At 36.8% G+C, this 27,845-nt stretch overlaps 1 protein-coding gene across 5 annotated transcripts in view; it reads left to right on the top strand.

Annotated features, from left to right (window-relative positions):
• Positions 1-27,157, top strand: part of CDH12 (cadherin 12) — a 540,002-nt gene extending 512,845 nt beyond the window's left edge. For 3 of the 5 annotated variants that reach the window (XM_061449262.1, XM_061449263.1, XM_061449265.1), the window contains exons 9-13: positions 9,907-10,043; positions 17,078-17,199; positions 18,719-18,836; positions 21,862-22,113; positions 25,927-27,155. In XM_061449262.1, coding sequence (XP_061305246.1) covers positions 9,907-10,043; positions 17,078-17,199; positions 18,719-18,836; positions 21,862-22,113; positions 25,927-26,426 — 1,129 coding nt within the window. In that variant the 3' untranslated portion in view covers positions 26,427-27,155. Of the gene's footprint in view, positions 1-9,906; positions 10,044-15,491; positions 15,572-17,077; positions 17,200-18,718; positions 18,837-21,861; positions 22,114-25,926 lie in introns of those variants that run through there. The other 2 variants (XM_061449267.1, XM_061449266.1) reach the window with 2 other exon arrangements.
• The last annotated feature ends 688 nt before the right edge of the window (positions 27,158-27,845 follow it).

Genomic DNA, 27,845 nt, shown 5'->3' with positions numbered 1-27,845 from the left:
ACTATTTAAACACAGTAACAAAGAATGGTAACCTAGCAGAACAGTGCCTGCCACTCTGGAACATTACCTCATGCATTATATTTTTTGGTTAATGACAGGAAGATTTTACACCAAAACTTCAAATGTTGTTTTGCTGTTATTAGCATTATTTTTTTTTTGTAATAGCTGTTACTATGAATCTATCAGATGATGCTTTTATGTGACAGTAGATAATTTTGACTGGATTTTCTTCCTCCAAACAGAATATCACAGTATCAAACCCAGGGTGTTAAAACTAGGGGTCATTCAGAAGAGAGGTCCTATTTCTTTTCATTATATTAAGAAATTTATTTCTAAAACTTTCTGGTATTAACAGAGTTTTATATTCAATATTTTTTATTTTATTAAATATATCTAATATTTTATATGTACTTTATATGCGTACAGCACAGCTGTTGCTGGGTTGTAGAGTGTAAAGGGCACTTAAAAAATAAGAGTAGGAAGCCTTAGGTTGTATTAACAGAGGACAACATGAATGATATGCAAAGCCTACTGTGTGCTACTGTTAGGCAAGTAATACATTACACCTTATTTCACATTATCATGCTGCACAGAGGATAAAAAAGGATATTTACCACTTCTGCTCTTGTAAAACCTCATGAGACATCATTTTTAAGTTAATAGAAAACCACGAGACTCAGAATCAAGAGTAATTTTTAAATGAAATGAAGGTATGAAAAAAGAAACTATAATAGCTTAATTCTGATTCCAGTTCTGCAGCCCTGAGGAAGACATTGGAAGTCTAACTATCCTATTTAGCCCTAAAAGCAGATAACTCAGACAAATGTATCATTTAGCACAGGAAAATAAAATGTTTTGTTAAATCTAATTATACTTCTGTACTGGGTTCAGCCGTAACAGCTATTTTTTCTCCTTATTAGCAGCTGGTGCAGTGCTGTGTTTCAACCTTAGTCTGAGAACAATGCTGATAACACACACCTGATCCAAAGTAGCAAAAGGGGTATTCCATATCACAGCAAGTCATGCCCAGCGACGTGTCACTGGGGGGAGTCACCCAGAAGGCCCAGATCACTGCTCAGGATGGGCTGGGTCTTGGTTGGCAGGTGGTGAGCAATTGCATTGTGCATCACTGCTGGTTATTTTTTGGTTTTTTTTCCCCCTTTTTAGTTTTATATTCTCTTCCCTTGATATTTCCCTTATAATTATTATTATTAGTGGTATTAATAGTGGTTTTGTATTATAGTTTAGTTGCTGGACTGTTCTTATCTCAACACATGGGATTTACATTCTTTCAGTTCTTCTCCCCATCCCACCAGGAGCCAGGAGGAAAGAAGGGAGGGAAAGAGCAAGTGGCTGTGTGGTTCTGAGTTACCAGCTGGGCTTAAACCACAACTGGTTTGAACTTAATGGCTTCTCTAAGCATGCATGGTTTACAGGCAACTGGTTTTACAAATGCTTGATTGCACCTTCAGCAGAATTATGGCAATCATTCCTCAGTCTTAGCTGGAATGGAAGATATTTCCAGTAATCAGCAGAAGATTTCAGCACCTGAATTTGAGAAGAACAATAAAGAACTAGTGTTTGAAATATGTATGTATGCACATATGGTGGTAAGATTTTTTTTTTAATGATAACCCAGTGAATGGATCATCTTGAGATTTGCAGGAAGGAAACTTCAGTGGCAGGATGGGATTTTGGAGGACACAATTTTTTTTGCATGTTTTTGCAAACCTCAGCTTCTATGTTTATATTTTAAAATATTTGGAACTGCATCTAAGACCAGATTTGTAATTGAGTATAATCTTCTCATTGGAAGGGGTTGAACTAGATTACTTTTGAAGGTCCCTTCTGACCCAAGCTATTCTATGATTCTATGATTAACATCTTTCCCGTTATGTATCAGTTTAGCATTACAGGGACTAACAGGATTATTCATTCCATCTTTTTAGAATTTTTCTTGCTGCACAGTCTCTATTACTTTACCTGGTCCAGCTTTGCAGTACCAAGTGACAGATCTAGTAACATTCCTCTTACGTGCAGCATAATATACATCACTGCCAGTAGGATTTTGCTAACATTAATTTCCCCATCTTAAATTTTCCCCTCTGCTTCTCTGTGCTGAACAAAATAACTTTCCTTTCTCAGGGTTAAGCCCTTCAGCTATCTGTAGACCAATATCATGTCTCACTTTTTTCATCACTTATGTTTCTTTTTCTTTTTTTAGATTCCCATCTGTTATTTCTGATATGATGTGTGGTATTTAACTGTCCCAAGTTGGCATGAACTCTGAATTTCATTTACCTGCACTTCAGTATTTAAATAAAACTTAAAGTGAACACAACTTAAGGTCATGTACACAAATAGTGGTCTATCACGTTACATAAAATTGCTACTCATCTTTCTTTGTAACATTTTTCTCCCCCAAACCAGTGTTCTATCTCACTAGGCCCCAGATTAGGAAGAAGTGTGCTTTACATCAGTAAAGTGTGAGCTGAGACAAGTTAAAATATTTCTAGAAATTACCTCTATTAAACAGTTATTTCTTCTTCAGAAAGTTGGTTTGTTTTTTTTTTTTTCCTTTAGGAAATGTTTATTTTGTACAAAGGCACAATGACCAGAAGCCATTAACCCTCAAATGCCTAGTTTCCAGTTGTGCTGAACTCATATTGCCACTGTCATTTTTAACTCGAGGGTCCTCCTTGCCCTGAGACACCAGGTAATTTAATAAGAAAAAGAGGAATCATTTACGTCCATATCTTCTGAAGGTGGTCACTTAGCTGTCTATGAGGATTTTGGCCTACTGATCTTTTATTTTACATGATATAAGATGTAGCCTTCAGTTACAAGAAAGAAAGAATTTACCATGACAATTACCCTTTCCACGTTTTGAAGTTCAGCGTTAACTTTGTCTTACTGTTTTTGTTGTTCCCATTTCTTCTCATGATCTTTCCCCCCTCAAAGCAGAAAAAGTCTGTAAATTCTTTCATTCCCTTAATCATTTAAGATTCTTAGTCCAGAGAAGCTAATTTAAGTATATTAACGCATTGCTCATTTGCTCCTTACCATCAGAACTACTTTCAGCAGCAATTCTCCCAAAGCAGTCAACCTGAAATCTCTCAAGTAGGTAATATTAACCCAGTTTCAAGCATTAAAATACACAAGCTATTCTGCCTGGATCAGGAATGTTGCGTTTACTTCAGCTGACTGAATTGCCTAAGTCAAGACCTGCATCACAACCAGCTCCTCAAGCGTCTGCCGGGTTACACTAGCACCACCAGAGGTGCCTTAGTACATCTGAGAGCTGCAGCTTCTCCTCTTCCCACTACTCTGAGGATCCATGAGGTCTTTTCAGAGCATCTGGGCAAGAATGCAGTGACCCAGTGGAAGAGCACCTTCAGTGAAACTGAACTTAAAAAGCAGTTTAGTTTTTTTAACTAAACTTAAATAGTGAGTCAAAAAAACTACAGAAAGTGAAAAGAAGGATCTTTCTTCCTTCCAATATGCTTCAGTTACAGCGAAAAGCATTAAGTACACACTTGAAATTGGAAAAACTAGTGGGTTGGAAAAGCATAGTTGAAATCATAGTTTCTCTTAGAAATGATACTTCTTTTTATCCCATCACATCAGGAATTTTCTTACATCTAAAATTCTTCATTCCAGAGCTTGGGTTTGACAAGCTGTAGTTGGAGTAATTGGATGTTTTCTAAACTGGGGTTGCCAGCCAACTCATTCAGAGTGTACACAGAAAATCTGTGGTTTGTTTTTTCTTAGATTCATCACCTGGGTCTGCTTAAGGTAAAATTTTACAATAGAAATTGAAATACAAAGAGAATACTTATGGTGATGTAGGATAGATTATGTGTGAAAACTATCAAATACAAAAATTGAAGGAATGTCTTCCCTCATTTTTTGTGTTGTTTGGAGTTTTTTTTGGTTGCTTGCTTGGTTGTTTCTTTGTTGTGTGCTTTTTTGGGGTTTTGGTGTTTTCTTTTTTTAAATTTATTTATTTATTGGTGTTGTTTTGTTTGGAGTTTGTTGTTTGTTTTTTTTTTTCTTTTAGGAGGCTGATCACAATTACTGTTTCCTACTGTGGAACAATGAAACAGAAGAAAAAAAGGAAATCCAGTAATTAAATGTTAAAGTGTTTGCTCACTGAATTGGATGATTCATTTCCATTTTCATGCCAGTTCCAACCAAACAACATGCTTTGCTCTTTAAAATAATTTTCCATATTGTCGTGGTTTAAACCCTAGCCAGCCATCTTGTTCACTCACTCCCAGTGTTTGGTGCCGGGCTGACAGCAATCGAGGGCCCCCCTTCCTGGGGGTCTCCCCTTCCCCGCTCCCGGAGGAACGGGGAGGAGGATCGAAAGGGTGCAACTCCCACAGGTTGAGACAAGAACAGTCCAGCAACCAATGCACAACACAAATCACCACCGCTACCACCGACAACGACAATGATAAGGGAAAATAACAAGGGAAGAGAATACGACACCACCGGCCAAGAAACAAGTCCCACCTGGAAGCCCGTGTCCTTCCGGGTAACTCCCAGTTACCCCCCACCCCGGGCATGACATGCTGTGGTATGGAATACCTCCTTGGCTAGCCCGGGTCAGGCGCCCCGTCTCTGCTTCCTCCTGGCTTCCCCTCCTCCCTGGCAGAGCATGAGCCTCACAAAGTCCTTGGTCAGGGTAAACATCACTTAGCAACAACCGAAAACATCGGCTTCACCAACATTGTTCCCAGGCTGGAAGTCAAAACACAGCACTGCACCAGCTACCACAAAGGAGAAACATGACTGCTACTGCTGAACCCAGGACACATATGTATACTGTTGCAGCAGGAGCAGATTTGGTCTAAGTGCCTTTAGCTTAATAACATCTTTAGAGGCGTGATCCATCATTCTCCTCTCTGGTTACTAAATGAAGAGTGACAAAGGTTGTAGACAGTAGCTTTTCTTCACTGTTCCTTTTAGCAGTTTGGGAAGGTTAGAGCTCTTCTCCTTGTGCTTACCATCACTGTACCATACCTACTGTCAGTATTTTATCTTTCTTTAAGGTTGAACCTGTAAAATTTTACTTCTGTGCTGTTTGGCTTTAATCCTCCCAGTCTAGCTTTAAAGCAATCTTCTCTTTCTCTAAAATGCACAGTCAAACATGTCTTACTTTGTTCATTTCCTGGCTTCAATTTCATGGCTGTAACATCATGAACAAGTTTTAAGTACTGCCTATTCCATTGCAGATGGTCAGTTTAACCATGTTAAGAAGTGTTCCATCTATTCATCTTTCAGGTCCAGTATCAGAAAGAAAACTTCTGGAAGCAAATATTTTTAATCCAGATTCATGAGTCCCTTCATGTGTCTCACAGGCAGTGGTATGGTAGGGCTGTGCAAGAATGTTGCTGTTTGTGCTTTTACTTTGTAGGAGTTATGAGTGCATACAGGCATATATAGGCAAGGTATTGCAACTTTACTCCTTCAATTAGTCTCTGACACCTTTCAGTCTAAAACAAAGTCAAAGCAGCTTGTCTGAGGCCTGGATGCTGCTTCTCAGCATGGATGGATATAGCAGCTACATGAGAGTACAGGCAAGAATAAATACATTGGGCTGTCTCTGTCTCACCACAAAAGGCTATTGCATGGGCACACACAGATGCATACTCTGTGTTATGCTTAAGCATCAACTAAGAAAGAAAGAAAAAAAAAAGATGTTTTTGGTACATGGTGTTATATTTCTGCTGCATTGTGTCACAACTGCTGTCACTATCAAGACATAACAACATAGAAATACTTTGTCAAGGTTCATAAACTTTTGGTGAGGATGGATCCCCAGTGTTCCTAAGGCCATCCATGCTAGGCAGAAGTCTTCCTCTCCACATATTAAAGACAAAAAAAAACGCCCCAAGTCCTGAGTTTCACAGTCTACTTGGCATCCTTCCACCTTTCTTCCCTCCTGAGCATGTTGTCACGCGTTTCCATAGCAGCAGCAGGACAGCTGTCCAGTTCTTTTATTCATGGTATAACAGCCTGAAGTGATTACAGTTTTCTGCTTGGCGGCTCAGAGTTCCTGTTATCCTCACAAGAGTGATCTGACGACACTCATGCATTCAACAGTGCTCCATCAAGCACTCTGCTATTTTCTGTGCTGCAGCTAAAGTCAACACAGTCTTCCCCATTGTTTTCTGCTCTTCAAAAGATGAGCTGTCTTTTGGGAGAGTACTCTGAGAGATCCTGTGAGCTACACAACAGCTTTGCCATTTAGTCATGAATGAAAATTATTCTTGGAGCTCATAAAAGGGCAATTTGTCTTTGTATTGCTCTGGATGAGACTCTTACAGACTTGAATGTCATAATTTTATAAACCAACTATTTCCATTCTGTCTCTTGTATACTACTTGATGTACAAATAGTTATTCTTGAGAACGTTCAGACAATGTTAGCAAAGATATATCCTTCCACACTTATGCCACACCTTCAATATAGTATTATATAATTGCCTTCAACAATATAATCTGGGATACAGTCCTCTGCTGTGAAGAATTCAAGGAGACATATAGTTCAAAGTTTCTTCCTTCTAAATGAATATGAACTGTATCAATGCCCTGGTACTCAGAACTACCAGACAGGCCTGCTCAGTTGTTTCTGAAAAAGAATGGTGCTGTGTCCTATGTCAACAAGTAAATTCTTCCCTAACTTTTCAAGGATGGAGCTGCCTTTTTGGAATTAGTGCAGTTACCCATGATCTGTCTTGCAGACACTCTGAGCAGTCAAACAAACCAAACTCAGTTTCTTCAAACTGCTAGACCTTGACTAGAAGATCTAGACAGCTGTCCTAATACCAGCATTTCAACCATGTTCCTCTTCTTGTCACAATCTAACAAGAAATGGCAGGCTTTATGTCCCAGGTACCTGGATTTATCTCTGGAAAGTTACTAATTTTTCTGGTTGGAGACTCTTCCCATTTCTTCTGTTCTCGAAAACATTTTTTGCAAGTAAAAGACAGAGCTCAGGCAATACTATTGCCCTTGGAAAGATACTAACTATTGCTATGCTGTTTACATTGAGCATCAGACTGTATGAAAGAGTGCTATAAGAAGAAACTATATTTCTTTTAGAACCTATAACTAAAGCAATCTTCCATTGGGATATCCCTAAAATTCCTGTTTGAAAAGCAGCCATATGGGGTCCCATTCTGTCTTCTACTAAGCCTTACAGACTCCTGAAGTAGCTGGGAGCAATATGATGTCCAAAAGTGCTGTCTATAAAAGGATCTTCTGCCAGATACATTTCCTTGAGTACTGCACATGGCCAATGAAAGGAGAAAGAATAGCTGCTTGTTTGTATTTTTCCAGTAAATACGTGTTTTAGGCAATACATCTCTAACACTTCCTCCTACTCTTCCCTCTGTAGTCTAGTCAAATATATTGCTTCTTAGGATGAGAGGAGCTGAAATGACTGGCTGTTCCACCCAAACTTTACTATATGTGCAGCACATGGCAAGAGAATGAAGGGATATATTTTATGATAAAGCCACAGTTAAAAACAAAACAAAACAAGAAGCAAAAAACAAACCTCAAAACTAATGCTAAGAATGCTGACATAATAGTTTCCACAGTGCTAATGCAAGCAAAGACAATGAATTTGGAAGAAATGCTACAGTTGTTTTTTATCAAATTATTCAATTCCCACAGATTCCACTTCCATAAAAGCCAAGAAAAATTCTGCCATTAGTATCAGCAGGAGTCCTTCTAGTCTTGCAACCCTTATTGTGGACTTTGATCCTGCTGAAGCTTATGTTTAGGAGTAAACATGCTGGGCTTGTACATGTAGTTAATCACTTCCGTGAATGCTTGCAGATAGACTATGAGATTCTGATCCTGCAAATATTTATACTTGAACTCAACTTCAAATACAACAGTGTTCAAACTGAATATATTTTCTGCAGTTTTAGAGCCTCCTGATGAAGGAGTGTGCTTTGAACTAGGTCCTGTAGTTTCTTCACTGTCTCATACTGTGTGTAGAGTACTTAGACAAAGCTAATTTTCCAAAGGGGAAAGATAACCAAAGTTACTTTCTCATGCTTTGATCCCATTTATTTGTGTCTGGTTTCATAATTAATTTTGGAAGAAATTATTATTAAATTATTATATATATAAAATAACATATAATGTAGGATATGTAAAATAGATAAGGCATATATATGATTATTATTAAACACACAAAGCCTGAAAGAGTAATTTTACTATTCCTGAAAGATTATCTCAGTGTAATGATATTCCTAATAAATATCTTATATATATTTGTAATTTCTATTGTCAACCAAATTTTGAAAAATGAGATTGAAATTACAAATGTGCGTAGATGATATTATCGTATTCAGGAAATGTGGCTGCTCAGCTGTGTAAAAGGATACATGCTGCCTTTTGCAAATAATTTCTGAGGCTTTTCAACTGAAGCAGTGAACTCGTAATGATGGCTGTCAATTGATGAAATTACCTATTTTACAGATAGGATTTTCTTGTGATTTGGATTAGACAAAGTGTCTCCAAAGGAGCATGGTGCCTTATCTGTGATTTTTTCACTACTCAAGTCTTCCTGAGCTATTGGCATTCTTGAGTCCCAATTTGAGATATTTTCTTTGGGAATAGTCCATATATCCCTTTCTACCACTGCTTCCTTCTACAGCAGTAAACACAGTATTTATCATTGCATTTCCTATACATTATTTTCATAAATCACACTAATCAGAGGAGGAAATACTAGCCTTTAATCTTATCCTTAGTGATTTACATGCAATGAAGTGTCATAGGAATGGTCCTCTGGCCTTTATGATTTTCTAAAAGTACTGCTGTTGAATTTTGTTCTTATTGCCTACTGTTCACAAATGGCTTTTTCAATTTTATCCTGTCTAGCTTTTGAGAAGCACCATCAAGGTATGAAGAGACTAACAATGAAAAGGAAATTATTAGCTGGCGGCACTGCATCAGCAAAATTATTATTCCATTATGACTACAAACAGTAGCAACAAATGTGAAAACAGACGTTCAAATTAATCAGCATTTAAGGGAAATGGGTTTGGAATAATTATCAGATTGTTTTTAAGCAGCTATGTTTACAAGTGCATCTCTGCTGTCGTGCTTGCTAGGGAAAAATAGCAAATAAGTACACATTTTGAGGTTTGAATCTGTTCTGTGGTCATAATTCTTGACAACAAAGGCTTCGGAGAATTAAAAAAAAACAGTGGTATAGTCTTGTTACTCACAGCTCCAGTCAAAGTGGAAGTTGCCTATTCTTCCCAAAGGCAAAGAGCCTTTTATTCCTCCTATATATGTGGGGGTATAAGAGCACTCTTCTCCATTTTCCATGCTGTGGCTCTGCCAACATCCTTCAGGTGGGAGACCTTTGTGTAGACTGTGCCAACAGCCCGTGTACATCCACTAGAACACTTCTTTGCAAGCCCAGTGAGGATACTTCCAGCCTATTGCAGCTACAAATGGGTGTAAAGAGACTGGATCTGATCCATTCTTCATTGCTATTCATACCTTTAGCAGTATTGCACGTAACCTTTCTCTTTTCCCTCTAAGCCTATCTAGTGCTGTCCAAAGTGACTTGTAAAAGTAATTAGGGACACAGAAGCTGTGCATCAGCTTCTTGGAAGCTCAGTTTTCAAAAAGTCTGAACACTGGAAGTACTACATTTTTATTATATCCCATTTTCTCTTGAGCATTCCAACACTGAAAAAAAGAAATAAACAAATCACCCTTTACTGTCTTCTTCCTGCAAGTATTGTAATAGCTGGGAAGAAAAAAAACAAAAACAAAAACAAAACTTGAGCTAGCTAGACTGTTATGATAAATGAGTAATCTTTGCACATTTGCATCTACTTTGTTTAATATTTTTCCTATACAGATACTTCATCGATTGGAAGAATGATGTAGACAGCTACTTTACAATAGATGCTACTGAAGGAACCATTGCTACTAATGAATTACTGGATAGAGAAAGCACAGCACAATACAATTTCTCTATAATTGCAAGTAAAGTTAGTAAGTATGACACAAACTGAATTAATATGCTAAAGTGTTTTTTTTTTTAGAATGTAATGCTCAGACATAAATATACTGTGAAGAATACATATCTAGCTGAAAGATTATTTAAGAAGGCTCAGTAAATATCATTTTGCCAGACTCACTATGAAACTAAGTTTGATGTTCAAAGAGTCCTTAAAGTTTTTCTAGTAGTGCTGATATAGGCACAGCTCCTTCAGAAGCTGAAAAACATTTTGTCAGCAAAAAAGAGCAAGAGGAGTTGTACAAAGGCCTTTCAATTTTGATTCCTGATTTTGTAATTCATTCCATATGAAATTAGGTTAGTCAAATAACAGGTCTGTCAATCTGCTTTTTGAAGGCGAAAGAATTTGAAGACTCATTCAATTCCCACACAAAAAGTACACTAAAACTGAGTCAAGTTTTAAGGCCCTAAACAAATAAGTCTGTGTGCTGCATCTCTGCTCTCGTGCTTTCTCTCTACCCAAGACTTTAAGACTAACTACGTGTTTTCTTTTCCTGTATGATTTGTGATGGAGGTTGTTTTTTTCATTTCTTGTATTTGTGTCTTCTAAGTAGTTTCAGGGTCTTTTTTTAAGTAAGAATTCCCTTCTGCTGCTGTATTATGCAGCTGCTTTCTCCATTGCCATCCTTCTGTGTAGCATTCCTCTTTCATGATTATGTCAAACTGAAACTCTCATAGACATATACCACCTTTTGAATACAAGTCTTCGTATTCAAAGGGTCACTTAACAGCCACAGAGGTCTTTCTGTTGACGTCAGTGGGCTGCAGAAGCAGGAAAATATTATATTTGAAATATTTATGCTAAAAAAAATAAAAATAGAAATTTCACTTGTTTAGTGCTGATGTAGAAACACTGAAACTGCCACTTCTTATTAGAGAAAAAGTGCGCTGAAGAGTGTCTTACCATATACATGATTACCTAAGGAAAGTGGCCCAGTGTTGCAATTAGTTGCATAACTTGCGTCAGGAATAGATGCTACTGTTACCTAAGTATTTCAACTCTCCATTCCCTTATCTCTTTAAACTAAACACACTCGAAACTAGTCATAGTTTTATTAAGCTTTGTTGTTTAAAAAACTTTTTTGCTTTCTCAGTGTGAGACAGTAACAACAAAACCCCTCACCTTTTAAACAGATCCTAATGGTCATTCTGCAAATTACCTTTTCTTGAACCGACCAATTATAAAAAAACTCTGCCAGCTTTATCCCCATCAAATCAGAGAGAAAACCAAACTGGCTTTGCGATCATTCTCCTGTATGTGGAAAATGATGCCAAGGTCATGAGTAGGCTTACATGGACTCCTTGTCTGTGCCTTAGCCCTGGGGCCTTCTATGTCATTGTTCCTCTTGGTTCTTCTGTAGCTTCAAAATGAAACCGCGTATAAATCACAGTTGATGCTTGTGTTACATTTTTTTGTCACAGCCACTAAAGTCTTAAAGTAATATTATGACTTTTGAACAATCACTTTACTTTTCAAACAATGTTGTAAATGGCATGCTGTTTAGATAGCTAGTGTAGCAGCATGCAAGTGCTATATGTAAATGTTGATATGGATGTACCATTTAGACTTTTCTTAGATGCTGATAAATTTGAATATTATTAGCACTAAAGTACCAGAATTTATAATTTTTAATGGAATAGATTTCAAAAATGAGGCAACAGAGAATTACCTCATTGGATATGTAGTAGCCTTCCAATAACTGAAGTGGGCCTATAAGGATGCCAGAGAGGGATTTTTTGTAAGGGACTGTAGCACTAGGAAAAGGGCTAATGGATTTAAGATTAAATAAGGAAAGTTCAGGTTAGATATGAGGAAGAAATTCTTTACTGTAAGGGTGGTGAAGCACTGGAACAAACTGCCAAGTCATAAATGCTCCATCCCTGGCAGTATTCAAGGCCAGGTTGTACAGAGCCTTGGGTGATATGGTCTAGTGGAAGGTGTCCCTGCCCATGGCAAGGAGGCTGGAACTAGATGATGTTCAAGTCCTTTCCAACCCAAATCATTCTATGATTCTGATACTTGATACTACCTTTGCTGACATTGCCTTTTATGGAGGGGGAAAGAGGAGGGAAGGAAGTCTTGTTCAAAAGCCTGATTATTTGGAAATTTGTAAATGGTTTCATGTCCAGTGTCCTTGTTCTGCACTTATCTCAAATATAAATATATGTGTATATGCTAAGATTATTCTTCCCTAAATTCCAGATCCTGCCTCTGCCTACGTTGCCTGGTACAGGTTGCCAGCTTGAACAGAGGCAAAATTTGGACCCTTAGCAAACAGCTAATTATGAAATCTGCTTGTCCTCGGCTTGATTGTGTCAAATTACACACTCACAACCAAGGACGTCCTGGTTACCCAGAAATAAAACAATATATCTTACAGATGGACAGTAGCTGCTGATTCCACATATAGGGAACCGTAATAATGGGAAGTACTCAAGTCATGCAATGACCAACTCTGACCATGTCTCATTATACTGTGATCTTTATTTATAACCCTGGAAAACATCAGATCTAAACACTGTCTGGGAATCTGTCTACACAAAACAGCACAACTGACTCTTGAGAACATCTTGGACGTATACCCAGCATAAAGTGATGGATAGCCTTCTGTCATATTTAACATAAGACACCATAACTTTATTTCACCCTTGTTAAGAAGCCTGTCCCAAAGTAGAGATCTTTTTAAGTGGGAGGTGAATGATTGTTCTTCTGACACGCAGATAATGACACAGACGTGAAGGCAGCTCAATGCAGAAGGTCCCTTACCCACCCAGAGAAATAAAAAATCAGCCTTTATATAGAACTAAGTGCATGATCAAGGGCAGGATGTGTTCACTCATATTTTTTTTTCCCCCACTTCACTTCCCTATTTTGCCATACTTCTTTTTGTTCCCTCACTATATTTCATTGTAGAGTTATTTTTCCCTTCTCAGAGTAAATCAACACCCTAGCATCCTCCATGGTTTCTGGTCCTGCATATTTTTGATCCCACAGACTCTGTCCAAGCTAATAAATTAACAAATGTCTTGCATTTGTTTCAAGCACAAAGGCCAACTGGCACTGAGCAGGCTATTTCTCTGCCATTAAACACTCTTACCTTCCAAACAGATTGCCCACATGTAAATTGATTCTTTGTGAGTGATGCCTCACCCACACTAACACCCACCAATTGCATGTGAATTGTCTGCAAGACCATTAGTTGCCGCAGGCCAAACTGTGCCAAGGGCTGCTGTAAGAACATAATGGTACAAAAAATCTCAGTCTAGGGCTCAGAAAGTCCCCCACTGTGCTATTAAATTAGCTAATATGGGAATGTTTTTTACATCTTACAAAAAAAAGGAAGTATATAAGATGCATAAGATCTGATTTCTGCTTTCCTGTTCTCATGGCAGTAGTTAAAAGTTGAAAATAAATGTAACTATAATCCTTCCTGTTGAAACCAATTTACCAGCTCTCTAAGTCTAGGCCCAAATTTTGTGAATACTAAAGAAACCTCATCTTAAATATCAAATTGGGGTTCCTCTGCATACCATAACTGGGATTAAGTAATCACCAGTTCTCCTTGATGGTCAGTATCTATTTTCTTAGATATCTTGGATTTTCAAAAGTTTACTAGTCAAAGCATTTTACATATTTTCTACTACTGTAATATCCTTGAACCATGAAGATATTAACAGATGATGGTACTTGAGCAAAGGAAGAAAGCAAGGTTGTCGACGTCTTTACAGACAGGGAAGTTGAGGAAAGAAGCAGATAACTAATTTGTTTGTATCTTACAGGTAGAAACCTGAAATCAGTTTCTTAATTCCTAGGCTAATGATTTAACAACTTCTCATCTGTGTAATCCCTGTTCAAAAGGCATGAGCAGATGTTTTCAGTGACTTATTACTGATACCAGCATGTGTTTACTACTATGCTCACAGGGCTCAAAAAGGTACAATTTTGAGACAAACAGCAAACAAAACAAAACCAGAAAAAAATGGAGGTCAAGTCTTCAAAGTAGTATTTGAAGTGCAATTCTTCATCTTTGTTCACATCAAGTATTACAGATCTTTGTAATGATATATGAATTCGAAGCTGTACACGATATCCTTGTAGTCTCCCTTTATATACATGAGTAGCTCAACTGGTATCAAGCAAACCATAAAGAAAATTAACAACATAAACTAAAATCCAGAAGTAAGTCCATCTTATGCTTTAGTAATTCTGTTTACTTTCGTATTTTATTTTTGCTAATCATTTATAAAATGTAAAATTCTACCTTGCTAAAATACTTACAAATGAGATTTTGGCCTTCTAATATATCTTTCAAAGAATCATAGAAAATAAATCGCAGACCCTCACTGAGAAATAAATGCAAAAATTATACTCACATTCATATGTATTTCCAAAGCATGCCATCCCTTCATGATTTTGAGGAAAGGCAAAATGTCAAATTCCTTTGTTCAATACAGTCCCACTGTTCTAAAAAGCTGAAAAACTAATTTACGTAAGATACTTCCTAAAAAAATGACGTGTAATAGAAATCATCATCAGCTAATATCTGTTATGTCCATCATGCACAAATTTTGAATATGTTCATTCTTTTACTGTTAACATATTTCTAAAAGGAAATAAATTAACATACTTTTGTGGCAAGGCATTAATCTGTAATGTTTTTGAGGAATGTGTCCTAACTCCTGTTGTTCACTGTTGCACCTTAAAATAAACACAGAAAAACTAAATGAAAACCTGAGTTGCTGCATGTGAGTTGCTGTGTTCTTTGCAGCAAGCACTGCTAGGAAGGAATTTTTAAGTTAGACTGTTTCTGCAAATAACTGAGTGAACTTGACCTACTCCAGGATTTTCTGATCCCTGTATATTCAGAGTTGAGGTTCTGCTCTCTGCTGACTAAAATAACTTCTTGGTACTTTTTTGTTTCTCATTATAAAAAGTAATTAATTCAGTTGTGAGCAAGTGATCCAGATCTCTTCTGGCTCTTTGGGCTTCTAAAGAATCACTGCCTAATTCTCATCTGCTAGACCAAACTCTGTCTTCATTCATACTTCACAAGGCCTTTCTTCAGAGACATTCTGCACATAGGGATGATGATCCGTTGAAAATTAATGAGGATTCAAAGAGATACTATTAGATATGTTCACTATAGTTAGATATGTTCATAGGAAAGAACTACAAATACTATGTGATTTGGGTAGTGGGATTTTGTGGCTTTTTTTTTTTTTTTTCTTTTTTTTAGATTCCAAGCTGAGTTTGTAGGATGGTCAGTTTATCCACTACTTGTAAGCTAAAACACACTTCCACTTGTAGATGGTCCTACTTAACTAGGAAATCATTGGCAGAAACCTTTTGGCTTTAAGGGAAGCCTCTTGAAAACCCTGCATTTAGCAGTTCCAGAGAACAACAGATAATGTAAAATTTCTACAGTGTCACCATGAAGACACTTTGCCCCTCGCTATGTTATTTACAAACAACAGAAATGCAAAGGTTTATACAAACTATGAAGTAAGCAGCTAATGCAAAAAATTTCAAGAATCATTCATTGAGGGCCATGAAGATGCTCAGAGAGCTGGAGCATGTCTCCTGTGAAGACAAACTGAGAGAGTCAGGGTTATTGGAGAAGGCTCCAAGGAGACCTTACAGCAGCCTTCCAGTACCTAAAGGGGGCCTACAAGAATGCTGGAGAAAGGCTTTTCATAGGGACATATAGGGATAGGACAAGGGGGAATGGCCTTGAATTTGAACAAGGTAGATTTAGATTAGATATTAGGAACAAATTCTTTACTGTGAGAGTGGTGAGACACTGTAACAGGTTGCCCAGAGAAGCTGTGGATGCCCCATTTCTGGAAATGTTCAAGGCCAGGTTGGATGAGGCTTTAAGGAACCTGGTCTAGTGGAAGATGTCCCTGCCTATGGTAGGGGGTTTGGAACTAGATGATTTTTAGGGTATGTTACAATCCAAACCATTCTATAATTCTATGATTTATGTCTGAAGATTTAAGAAAACTGTTATTTGCACTTAACCATGACACTTATGCTGCTGCTCCTACACCACTCTCATTCACAGCATAGATTTCTTGAATAGCTGACTGTATAGTGGCTGCCACTCTTCTTAAATGCAAAAAGGTAAAATAATTATCCTTTTTACTCACTAGCTAAATTGGCTTTTTTATGTATCTGCTACCTTGCAAGAGGTCTCAGCATAAAGTAAAAGAGAATTTTGTTTGCTTTTTACTGAATTTATATCTAATTTCTTCATACATTGCATTTGCAGATAAACTTGTTTATGAAATGCATCTAGTCAGTGGTGAAGATTATCTGCATTGTTAGGACAATGAAGAATAATGTATACTGGTTTTTAGCATTTCTTTTGCACAAAAGTATTTGCTAATTGCAAATACTTAAGCAGTTAAAGAAAAAACAGTTATAACACAGCCTAATTGTTTAGCCACAAGTTGAATGCTAGCTTTACATATTTCACTGCTAAATTCACCACTTACTTTGTCTGGCTTTCATCAAGATTTTTCTTTATATCTTTGTATCTTACTTTTCTCCATCTTCTAAATGGGTTTGCTCCACTTACTTCCTTAATATCTTGTAGATGTAAACAGCAGCTAAGTAATAAGTACTGATTTTCTGCATTCCATTGTGGAAAACACAATTCAGTTTTAATCATTGGAAATGTCTTCCCCAGACTCCATGAAAAGTGGTCTAAGAAAACTTTGCATCTTTACTTACAGTATAATTCAAATTCTATGATTTATGCTCTAATAAACATAATCATGTTGACTGATTCCTTACCCCATGAAGTGTAATGTGTCAAAGTCTGGTACAAAATGATGTTTGCTTCTGATTTCTCCTTAGTAAAAATCAGAAATAAATGGAAGTCAAGGGCTGTTAGAAGGCACAGTACTGGGATAAAAAACAGTTTATGGCAGCTCATGAACACTAGGGACGACAAAAAACATAAATAGCCTTCCTTACTGCGTTTTTCCTAAAAATCATTTATAGGTAACCCGCAATTAACCAGCAAAGTCAACGTTATAATAAATATCCTGGATGTCAATGAGTTTCCTCCAGAAATTTCAGTTCCGTATGAGACATCCGTATGTGAAAATGCCAAGATGGGACAGGTATTTGAAATTTGGGATGCTTGCTATTTTGCTTTTTCTGTCATTATTTTTTATAATACCAGAAATTCGGGGGGTTGAATTCTTGTTACAAACAAAATGTCTGTGTTGGAAACACCTTTTGGAAAGAATCCTGTTTGTGGTCTATTGTGGTCTATTATGGTCCATTTATTTTTATTAACCCAGATAATATGGATCTGAGCCACCTTTTACTGTGCATTTAATATCTGTGTCAAGAGAAAGAATGCCTTCCTTAAGGACACTTAAGGGTAAAATTGCAGTGAATAAGTGGAGCAGGATAAACTACACGCATTTCTGTGTCCTATTCTGAGGGAAAGAACCCACAACCCCAGACAGTCCTTGTGAAAGCTTGTTTTTTATAAGTGGTTTCGAATACATACATAGCATGCAAAACCTCTTTCAGACTCAGAATATTAACTGAGTGATTAACATCAGTGATGCCAGTATTAATAGAGCTGTCCCCAGAAGCTGTTGGCATGTGCTCCTGCACAAAATTTGTGTGATTAAATACAGTGCTGCAAAGCACCAAGGCCAGCCATCATACATATTAACAGCCAGTAGTGGTTCTGAGATAAGATTTGTAACTTCAACTGCTCAACTTTGAGAGCTACTGGCAGCCAAGCAAGGAACATATTCAGCCTCTACTATGTAATCATTGACTTCTTTTTATATGTATATAATACCTAATCAATTATTTTTATTGCCTTTGTTACAGATTTCCCCATGACTTCTGTGATATTCCTTTTTTTTTTTTTCTTATGTTTCAACTAATTTCCATACAACCTAATTTAACTTCTAGTTTATCAGATACCTTTAGTTTTTTATATAGGTACTAACAGTAGAAAGGGGAACTTTTTACAGGGAAGTCTGAGACAAGCAGTGACCTTTCAAAAATTACAGATATTTAGATGTTTATTTAATGAAAAAATGCCTTCCTTTTTTAAAAACTCACTGGCAATCCTACTATGAAATATTTTAACTGCACTGTGTTTACCTGAAATCTAGTAGATAGGACTTTGAGACTCAAAAGCTCCTTCAGGCCTAGATGGTGCAGACCTTTCAACCCTCTCTACTTCATTTCAAACTGTGAAATTAGAGACAAGCTTTGTGAAACACTACAACATGTACCAGTCGTAATAGTGATAGTAGTAGTAGTAGCAGATAAAGTGAACTGTTTTTAAATAATCATTCACCTGAAAACAGTCTCTAGTCTTCTGATACAAAGAGTAAATATTAAATACTTCTGCTATGAATATAGTTTAAATCATTTTTATTTCCTTCAGATATGTCAAAGTGAGACTTTCTGAAACACCATGATTTCTCTGGAAACTTTATCAGACTTCTTGCCTCCACTGTCCAATATATTAGGAAAATGAGAGTAATCCATTGGAATTTCATTTGCATTGTTTCATTTGGTGTTGACTTTGCACTTCTATAAAACTACTACTTTTAGAAGAGTGAATTGACTTCAGGATTAAAATTAATCTTAATCTGATTTCAGGTGATACAGATTATCACTGCAGCAGACAAAGATCTGTCACCAACTGGGCAAAGGTTTTCCTTCAGACTGTCACCTGAGGCCTCCAACAAGCCAAATTTCACAGTCCATGACTACAGAAGTAAGTTGCTTACCCATATCTCTCAAAGCAGCAGGCTGTGGTTATAATGACAGATACGATTACTTTATATTACAGTCATGTCTACAGACTAACTTTTTTATGACATTTCTAGTTGTTAAACTATCTAGGACATATGTTAATATAAATTCAGGTCTTGAACATTTTCTCATTTTTAGGGGACAGGAATTGTCAGAACACCAAAGGCTGAGATATCCCTAGAGGCCTGCAAAAACATTGCTACCTGTTTTATTTTCTTCCTTTTATCAGTCAGTATCTCAGGAAGAACTCATATGCCAATGCAGGTATACCTTTAAACAAGGCAATATTTCTGCCTTGTTTAAATACTATTACTTTGCTAACTGTTTTCAAAGTACCCAGCTGTGGTCTTTCTGGAGAATGCATAGTCCTGCAGAAGAATTAGTTCTGAATATGAACAATGCTGCTGCAGTATAACATCCCACAACAGTATAACATCCCACAGCAGTATAACATCCCACAACACTCTTAATAATTTGTATTTTATATACTCAACAAACAACTATGATTTTTCCACCAATTTTTGTTCTGACAATCTTAATCTTCCTTGGTTTTTGAATTTGATAAATGAGAAAACACAAAATAATAAAATTGTATGTGTATGTACCTATATACATGGTACATGTTAAAATGTTTAAAATTAAAATGTTAAAAATTAAAAAGTTAAATACTTAAAAGCATTTCTTAACACTTGCCAATAAGAAGTACACTATTGAAACACAAGTAAGACGGATTTTCCAACCATAAAAGACTTTTTCATTTTTGATGATTTACAGAGCTATTAGAAAAACCTATCCAAACAGAAACTCTGTACAGTATTTTCAGTATCATTGGCCTTTTGTTTGCCAAAAAGGTGGAAGGTCAGCTATTTACAAAATTAGAGCTGTTATAACAGAACCCTGTTTTCACTATAGAAACCTTTTTAAAAAAATACATATAATTATTTTTTGAGTTAGCAATTATGTTAGTAGCAAGCAGGTACTTTGTGAAAGGAATTTTATTTTTTTTTTTAGGAAACAGTCTTGTTCAGTGTTCACAATTAATGCTTTTACAAGTAAAGGTGGCATTTTTAAACATGTCCAGGAGCCTAATAACCAGTGCTATTCTATACAGCTAAGAATCATGGGTAGTGTGATATTACAGCAGGTGTAATATGTTTGTAGTTAACCCAGTAGAATAAACTTTTCCAAGTTCTTTATTTCTTCAGAGTAGAACTTAATGATGACAGAAACAAGACAGAAACTGTAGGTTACTATTTGGAATCTCTGTAAACGCAAACACAGGGAAATTTTATGTTTCTAGACTATGCCTTCAGCAGCACTGAGGCCAGTCCATCAGCTGTGAATAGCAGTGAGGCCCTGGCAGAGATGGAGCGATTCCAGCTGAACTACTCACCTTCCTCTTTTTGCATTGCTGGCCTCACTGTACTCTCTAGAGGGCTGCTTCCCTGCTGAGCATACTCAGTTGCCCATGTAAGAGAGAGAACTTTCCTCCTCTCCAAACTGTCATGCACATCCTGAAAATGAATTTATTGCCAACAGGTTGAAGAACCAGATGCTGTCTCAGCTTCAGGCTGCAGCTCCAGGCTGCTCTGTGCAGAGTTCAAACACATGCCTGTGTCCATGTTTTCAAAAGGACCTTAAACAACTGAAACAATTGAAGAGCAATAAAGTATTTCAAAGTCAAAGACTTTAAAGATCAATCTGATTCTCTCAAAGGAGAATGGAAAGTCACTTGGTTGCATTGTAATGTGTATTAAGGTGATCTTCAACATTGCAATTTGAAAAAAAAAAAGTTCTATTAATAGAAATAGACATAATAGTAGAAACAAGATTAAGCTGGATTACTTCCAAACTTTTTATACAGTGCAGATGATTAATCATAGAGAGAAAGAAAAAACAGAAGATGAAAGTTGATTTGATTCAAACAATTTTGAGACATTTTTCTTTTTCAAAACTAAGTATCTCTAAATTTGATATGTCTATATTTGCATTTGATAAAAAGCAGACTTCTGAAATAAGCATTTTGTCAGTTAAGTGCTCTCTCATTGATGTTTGATAATAATCTGTCGGATTTGGGATACTTAGAGTTCCTTCTTACTGCCCCTAATCAGAGCTGGACACAAGAGCTGGAATTGAGAGCCCTTAATCCTTCTACCTAGGAAACAGAATTCCAGGAAGAGATGAAAGATATAACATTGACAAGAAGTGATGTCTTCTAAACATATAGCAAATAACATGGGTGAGAAGGCAAAATGGTGACTGCTGCAGGCTACCTTCATTTAGATTTGTCAGCTAATTAATTCCCTGCTAATTTCATTTTGGTTTTACTCTCAATGAAGTTCTTTTAACCTGCACATCATTTCCTTCCTGATTCAAGAAATGCAACAATAACTGAATATTTACTGGGAAGAAATGACAGAACAAAACTTCTAGAAGTTCTGAACACATACATGACTAATTGATGTAAAATGTACTGATTATAAATTACTCACTTTGTTTCTATACTTTTTTTTAGTGGGGCAGGAAAGTTGAAGGAGGTTTGCATTTATCAAGATATATTATTTGAGTTTTAAAGGAAAATTAATTAATTGAGCCATGATTCTAAATCTATGAGCACTCAAAGCCCTTTGGACCACAGACTTGCAGTATAAGGAGATAGGAAGAAAAATAAAACTGAATATCCCTCTTAATCTAATACCTGTAATGCTTTTTTTTTTTTAATTATGGTTTATGTCACCTTTGCAATTTCAGCTGTCAAGCTAACAAATTTGCAATAAATCGATATTATTTAATGCTCTGCAAAACCTAGCTCTACCAGTCAGAATACAATACTTTCTGTAATGATAAAACAAGGCAATTACATAAAGTATGTCATTCCCTGAGTTACAAAAATGGAAGACCTGCCTACTACTCAAGGTGATACAAAACACAATGATGAATTGAAGTACACAATAAAAATACTGTAATGACTATGTCATGTTTTACAGACAACACAGCTGGGATTGAAACCAGGAGAAATGGTTACAGCAGAAGGCAGCAAGAGCAGTACTTTCTTCCAATAGTAATAGAAGATAGCAGTTACCCTGTCCAGAGCAGCACAAACACGTTGACTATCCATGTTTGCAGATGCGATTCTGATGGTACCATCCAGTCCTGCAATGTGGAAGCAATCTTCTTACCAGTAGGCCTCAGCACAGGAGCACTGATTGCAATCTTGTTGTGTATTGTCATACTTTTAGGTTAGTTCTCATGAAACAGTATGAAGGTATTACTCTGCTTATTCACCTTTGAATTGGTTTCTGTTGTTATTAGTTTCATCTATTGTTTAACAAAAGCCATTGAAAACGTGTGGCACTTGCTGAGAACTTTTATGCTTTTACATTTCCAGAAAAGCATCCCAAAGCACCAACCATGACCGTGAATTTGCTAGCACCTACGTTTTTCTCACTGCATGAAAAGGACCAGTTTTCAGTGGAAACCAAACTATATTTTTCCTCTGAAAGTTAGTTCTGTTGGAATACCTTTCTTGAAAGGTTACTATTTTCAGATTATTACTAAGATAGGCAAGCCCTACTAACAGTAACAGCAGTAGGGACTTAGTAAGGGCTTTTATTTAATTCTTCATCCCAACTTGAGTAAAAGAAGAACAAAGAAATGAGAGAGGAGAAAATAATTGCAAAGTAGAATGTGACTGGCTAAATCCATGTAAAACTTTACAGGAACTCTTTAGTTTCAGGCAGACATGGATTTCATAAGGTGGCATTGTCATTTGTGATGTAAATCATTTGATCTACGTTATATTTAAATATTGCTTTATTCACAGCATGCCCAAAGCAGTCAATATTCACATGCACCCTACTTGTAATATAGCCTTAATGAGCTGATAACAAAATAAAACCAACTTTGTACCTTACACAGGCACAATGTGGGTTGCAGAAAGCAGGCTGATTCTTACAGATGCTAGCCTATGCTGCTTCTTGATACTAGTGAGTTTCCTAGATCTCATACTGCTTGTGTAGGTCTAATGCTTAGGCAAAACCAGCTGCAGACTTAGAACATCATAACAAATGAATACCTATTTGCATTTGGAGGATACAGTAATTTACCACATAAGGAAATAAGCAGAGACTCAGGGTTACATTAATAGCTTCTGAGTAGTAGTGGGTAAAAGTCAGAATTTATGTTCTGTGTAAAAATTTTACGTTGTGAGAAAAATGTTTCAAATCAGAACAATGGCAAATTGTTCATACTTCCCATGGAATAGAAATTAATAACAAATACACTAATTTTGAAAAATTTTAAACAAAACAACCTTAGGTCAGTTTTTCAGAAGTGAGAATAATGCTGTCCTCTTTACTATAATTCCTTGGGACTACCTTCTTTTTACATTTAAGGGTTTCCTGGGTAAAACCAGTCAGGAGTAAGCCTCAGCATCAAAGAAATTCCATTATGAATAAGGCTTTAATGTATTTTCACAAGAAAAGGTAAGTCAGAGTCTGTCATAAGTCAGGACTCCCAGGTTGTCTAACCTCTCTGTTACAGAGCCAAGTGCTTAGAAGCCCTAGAGACATAGCTGATGGAAAGCCTTTCAAGTTGCCACCTTTGTGTCCAGTGATCTGGACAGTATGAACTACGCAGCAGAGAGCTAGGTTCTCTTGGTGCAGAGATCACATAAAATGGCAGAGTATCTGGGGAAGCAGGAATACTCGCAAGTCTGAATTTCCCCCACATTTGCTAGGTGACCGTGGAGACCTTCTAGAGAATTGTGTTTATACTTCCCTAATGGTTTGTTGAAATAAATACAATTTTATTGTATAAACCCAGCATATTCAATCAAAAACAATTGAGTCAAAGGACTCCCTACCAGCTCTGCTGCTGATTGATTCTCTTGGCATATACAAAACTAATGAAAATATTTTAATTCCTGATTTGCACAGAATGCCAGACTGAATTACTGAGTTTATATTTAGAAAAGAGGGTTTGGTCCTTTAATAACTCCTTCATTCCAATCAGCCTGGCAATATTACCCAGAAAAACTTATGTATTAATAATGAGATCTCCAGTGCTGTACATAAGCTAAGAGAATGGTTCTTATCTTACATCCAGATGTTCTTATTACTATTCCATTGATCAATTTAAAACTGCTTTTGGATTTTAATTTCTTACTGTGAACCTGGCCTGACATAAATTCATTAAAATTGCAGCTGAAATCATTCTTGTTGAGCTCATTTCTGCAGAAAAAGACAGACAACGTATTACCAGAATCAGGAGTTATTTTAGACCACAGAAGTCTGACAATGGATTTATAATCATTGTAACTCCTGTATCCATTATTATGTCACTTTACCAACAGCACTTAGAACACTGTTATTTCTACCAAAGGCAGCTAGGGAATTAAAAATAACAAAAAGGCCAGTTTACTACAAGCATATCTTGCATTCAACAAAATATATCTCTAAAACAAAAAATTGAAAGAAACCCATAAGCTGATTGCCATTCATTTACCATTTGTAATAAAACCAGTATGTAAAATTCTATGTTACATAGAATCACAAAATCACAGTTGGAAAGCACCTCTGAAGATCATGTAGTAGCTTTGCTGAAATTAGGATAAAATTAATGCACTTTTCTGCCTTCATCTGCCAGTCATCTCATTGTAGAAGGCTATCTATCTGGTGAGTTAAGCAGAATTTCATGTTTGTAAATCCATGCCGATGACTCATAATCTCCTTCTTGCTCTTAATATGTTTGAAAGTGGTTTCTAGAATGATTTGCTACATCATTTTCTTCAGAATCAAGGTGAGGCTGACTGTTCTGTAGTTCCCTAGCCCATTCTTGTCCTTCTTGAAGACAGGAGTGGCACTTGCTCCAGTTCTCAGAAACTTCTCCCAGTCCCCATCACCTTTCAATTATTATTGCAAGCGGCCTCGCAGTGACATCAGCCACCTGCCTCATCACCTGTGTGCATCCCATCAGATTCCATGTGCTTGTGTGTCCAGTTCCCCAAACCTGATCCTCTTTCACCAAGGATAAGTCTTTCCAGACTTTCCCTATGGTCTCAGGACCTGGGATTCCTGAAGGACAACCTTACAAATAAAGAGAGAGGCAAAAAAGCCACTGAGTAGGTTGGCCTTTTCTGTGTCCTTTGTCAACAGGTCCCCTCCCACATTCAGCAGTGAAACCACGTTTTCTTTACTTCTTCTTTTGTTGCTGTCATACTTCTACAGGCCTTTTTTCTTGCCCTTCCTTTCCCCTGTGAAATTCGTCACCAGATGTGCTTTGACTTTCCTGAGTGCATCCCTGTATGTTCAGATAGTCACTGTATATGCCTCCTGGCTCACCTGTCTTTGTTTTCACCTCTTATATACCTTTTTTTATTTTTTTACCTCTGAGTTTAGTCATGAGCTTCTTATTCATCTATGCAGGCTTTCTGCTGTCTTTGCTTGATTTCCTGCTAATGGGGTTGGACCACTGTTGAGCTTGGAGAAGGTGGTGCTTGAAAATCAACCAACTCTCCTGGACCCCTTTTCACTCCAGAACCATATCTGTGTGATTTTTCAAAGCAGACCCCTGAAGACACAGAAGTGTATGAAAAGCTGAAGTGGGATTGTTTTTTCTCCATTTCAAAGATTCTTTTTTTTTTTCCTCTTTAATACTGTGGGGCTTTTTTCTCTGCAATGTGGAAATTTGGGAATTTTTTTCTATTTTACTGTAGTAGATATTTTAAAAGGAAAACCCATCTCTGTCTCTGAACTAAAAAGCTGAAGGCCTGTCCAATCCTACTGGCCTGCAAAGCAGGCCAGTAGGAAAATTATTTGTTGCTTTCTTTGGCAGCACAGCAAGCAGTAAGGAAAGTTAGAACTCACACATCAAACAGCAAATGACTTTTCATTGGCTAGAGCACATCTATTTTTAAAAGAATAGTAGGACCATATCATCTAAGGAAAAATGACCCTTTGATTGCTTGCAGTTTTCAAAGGAAGGATAATGATATGTCATCAGAGCACCAAATTATTTCTGTGCATGTCTTAACTTCCGTTTTCTCGTTACAGTCATCGTGGTACTGTATGTAGCGCTACGAAGGCAGAAGAAAAAGGACACCCTTATGACCTCTAAAGAAGACATCAGAGATAATGTTATCCATTATGATGATGAAGGAGGTGGAGAAGAGGACACCCAGGCTTTTGACATAGGTGCCCTGAGGAATCCCAAAGTGATTGAAGATAACAAAGTACGCAGGGACATAAAACCAGACACCTTGCGTTTTTCACGTCATAGACCACTAGTTGAAGATAACACAGACATAAGGGATTTCATTAATCAAAGGCTACAGGAAAACGATGTAGATCCAACTGCACCCCCTTATGACTCCTTGGCAACCTATGCTTATGAAGGAAATGGATCTGTTGCAGAGTCTCTCAGTTCTATAAACTCCCTTACTACCGAGGCAGATCAGGATTATGACTATCTGAGTGACTGGGGACCTCGCTTTAAGATCTTGGCAGACATGTTTGGAGAAGAACAAAGTTATAACCCTGACAAAGTCACTTAAGTACAACTACAACAGTGAAATAAAAAGTAAAGCAACCACAATTTAGAAAGATAAACCTAAGCTTTATATAGGACAGGATTTGTTTGATTATAAAAGAACTGTTTTCAGCAAGTTCCTACACGTATCATACTGTCAGTTTTGGTTTGATCTGCAAAGGAATGAAAAAAACCTGCAATATACACAGTTTTTTGTTGTTGTTATTTTGTTACTCTGGAATTACACTGAGACAAGCTCAGGCGTACAAGGTACAGTTTACTGACCTGACTTAGAAAGAAGATAGCTTTCTGGCATCATGGTGGAAGAGTGGTAGCTTTTTCGTAATTCCACTAAAGTGCCTATTGAAACTTTTATTGTTTAAGTGGTAAAGAGTCTGCTGTGATGGTGTTACAAAACTGAATGGTAAATTGGAGAAGAACTTTAAGACAAGAAGCAATAGCAACATGCTGACTTCTTTTAGGACAAAAATGGAGATCGCTTCCTGGAGTGTATCTAACAACTAAAATGAAGGTGGGGGTGGGGGGTGTACATTGTGTTTGTTTGGGGGTTATCTTTGTTTTTTTTAAAGGAGAAAACATTATGTCAAGACGCCATATATCTTCCTCCGAAATCTCACTGAAAATTTAGATTTAAAATTCTATTCCTTACTCTGAAGATGTAAAGCCCAGTTAAAGGAAAAGATCTTAGCATACATCAGTGAATATTTAAAATGTTCATGCGACTATTACATTTTTTCCAAAATAATAAAAAGATGAAAGCAGCTATTCCTGTATGTGAAGAAAAATTTCATAGTCTTTTAAGACTATTATTAGAACATAAAATGGAGAGGGTTTTTTAAGAGTATTGTGGTATTTTTAGTACTAAAACATTTTTCCTGTTGTAAGTATCACTAAAGAAGTATATGTAAAGAACTACATACCACTTTTCTTTGCAATTAGGTTGTTACCATGTAGGTACCATAGGCATAAGTACCATAGATATAGTTATTTTTCAACTGACCATCTGCTACAATTCAGCATACCACTGTATTTCACTGTCAGACCACATCAGACATTTTAGAAAGCCTTTTGAGGATGGAAACCATATTAATTTTGGTCTTGAGAAAGTATTATCAGAGACAGAGTAAAAATATAAAACAGCACATTTTTCCAAACTTTATGTACATACCCATGCATTAATGCAGTTTTACAGGTCACAGATGTACAGATATGTGCAAGGCATTATTCCATGGAAGATCACTTGTAAAACTATTCCATGTGACTTTTTCTAATGATCTAAATCACATTTTGTAAGACAATGTTTAATGTCCCATAAAGTGCATATATCCTTATATTCTCCTTCTAAAATCTCAGCAGTGCTATGCAATCTCCTTGAGCTTTACTCATAATTAATGGCACTGTCAAGGTCAGCTCAAGTCTTTCA

This window comes from Pezoporus flaviventris, unplaced genomic scaffold, assembly GCF_033815535.1.
Source record: "Pezoporus flaviventris isolate CSIRO_AGI_PZ_B2104156 unplaced genomic scaffold, CSIRO_AGI_Pfla_v1 ptg000007l, whole genome shotgun sequence".
In the NCBI taxonomy this organism is placed as follows: domain Eukaryota; kingdom Metazoa; phylum Chordata; class Aves; order Psittaciformes; family Psittacidae; genus Pezoporus; species Pezoporus flaviventris.
Note: the sequence above shows the minus strand (reverse complement) of the source record. Positions and strands in the feature narration are given on the sequence as shown.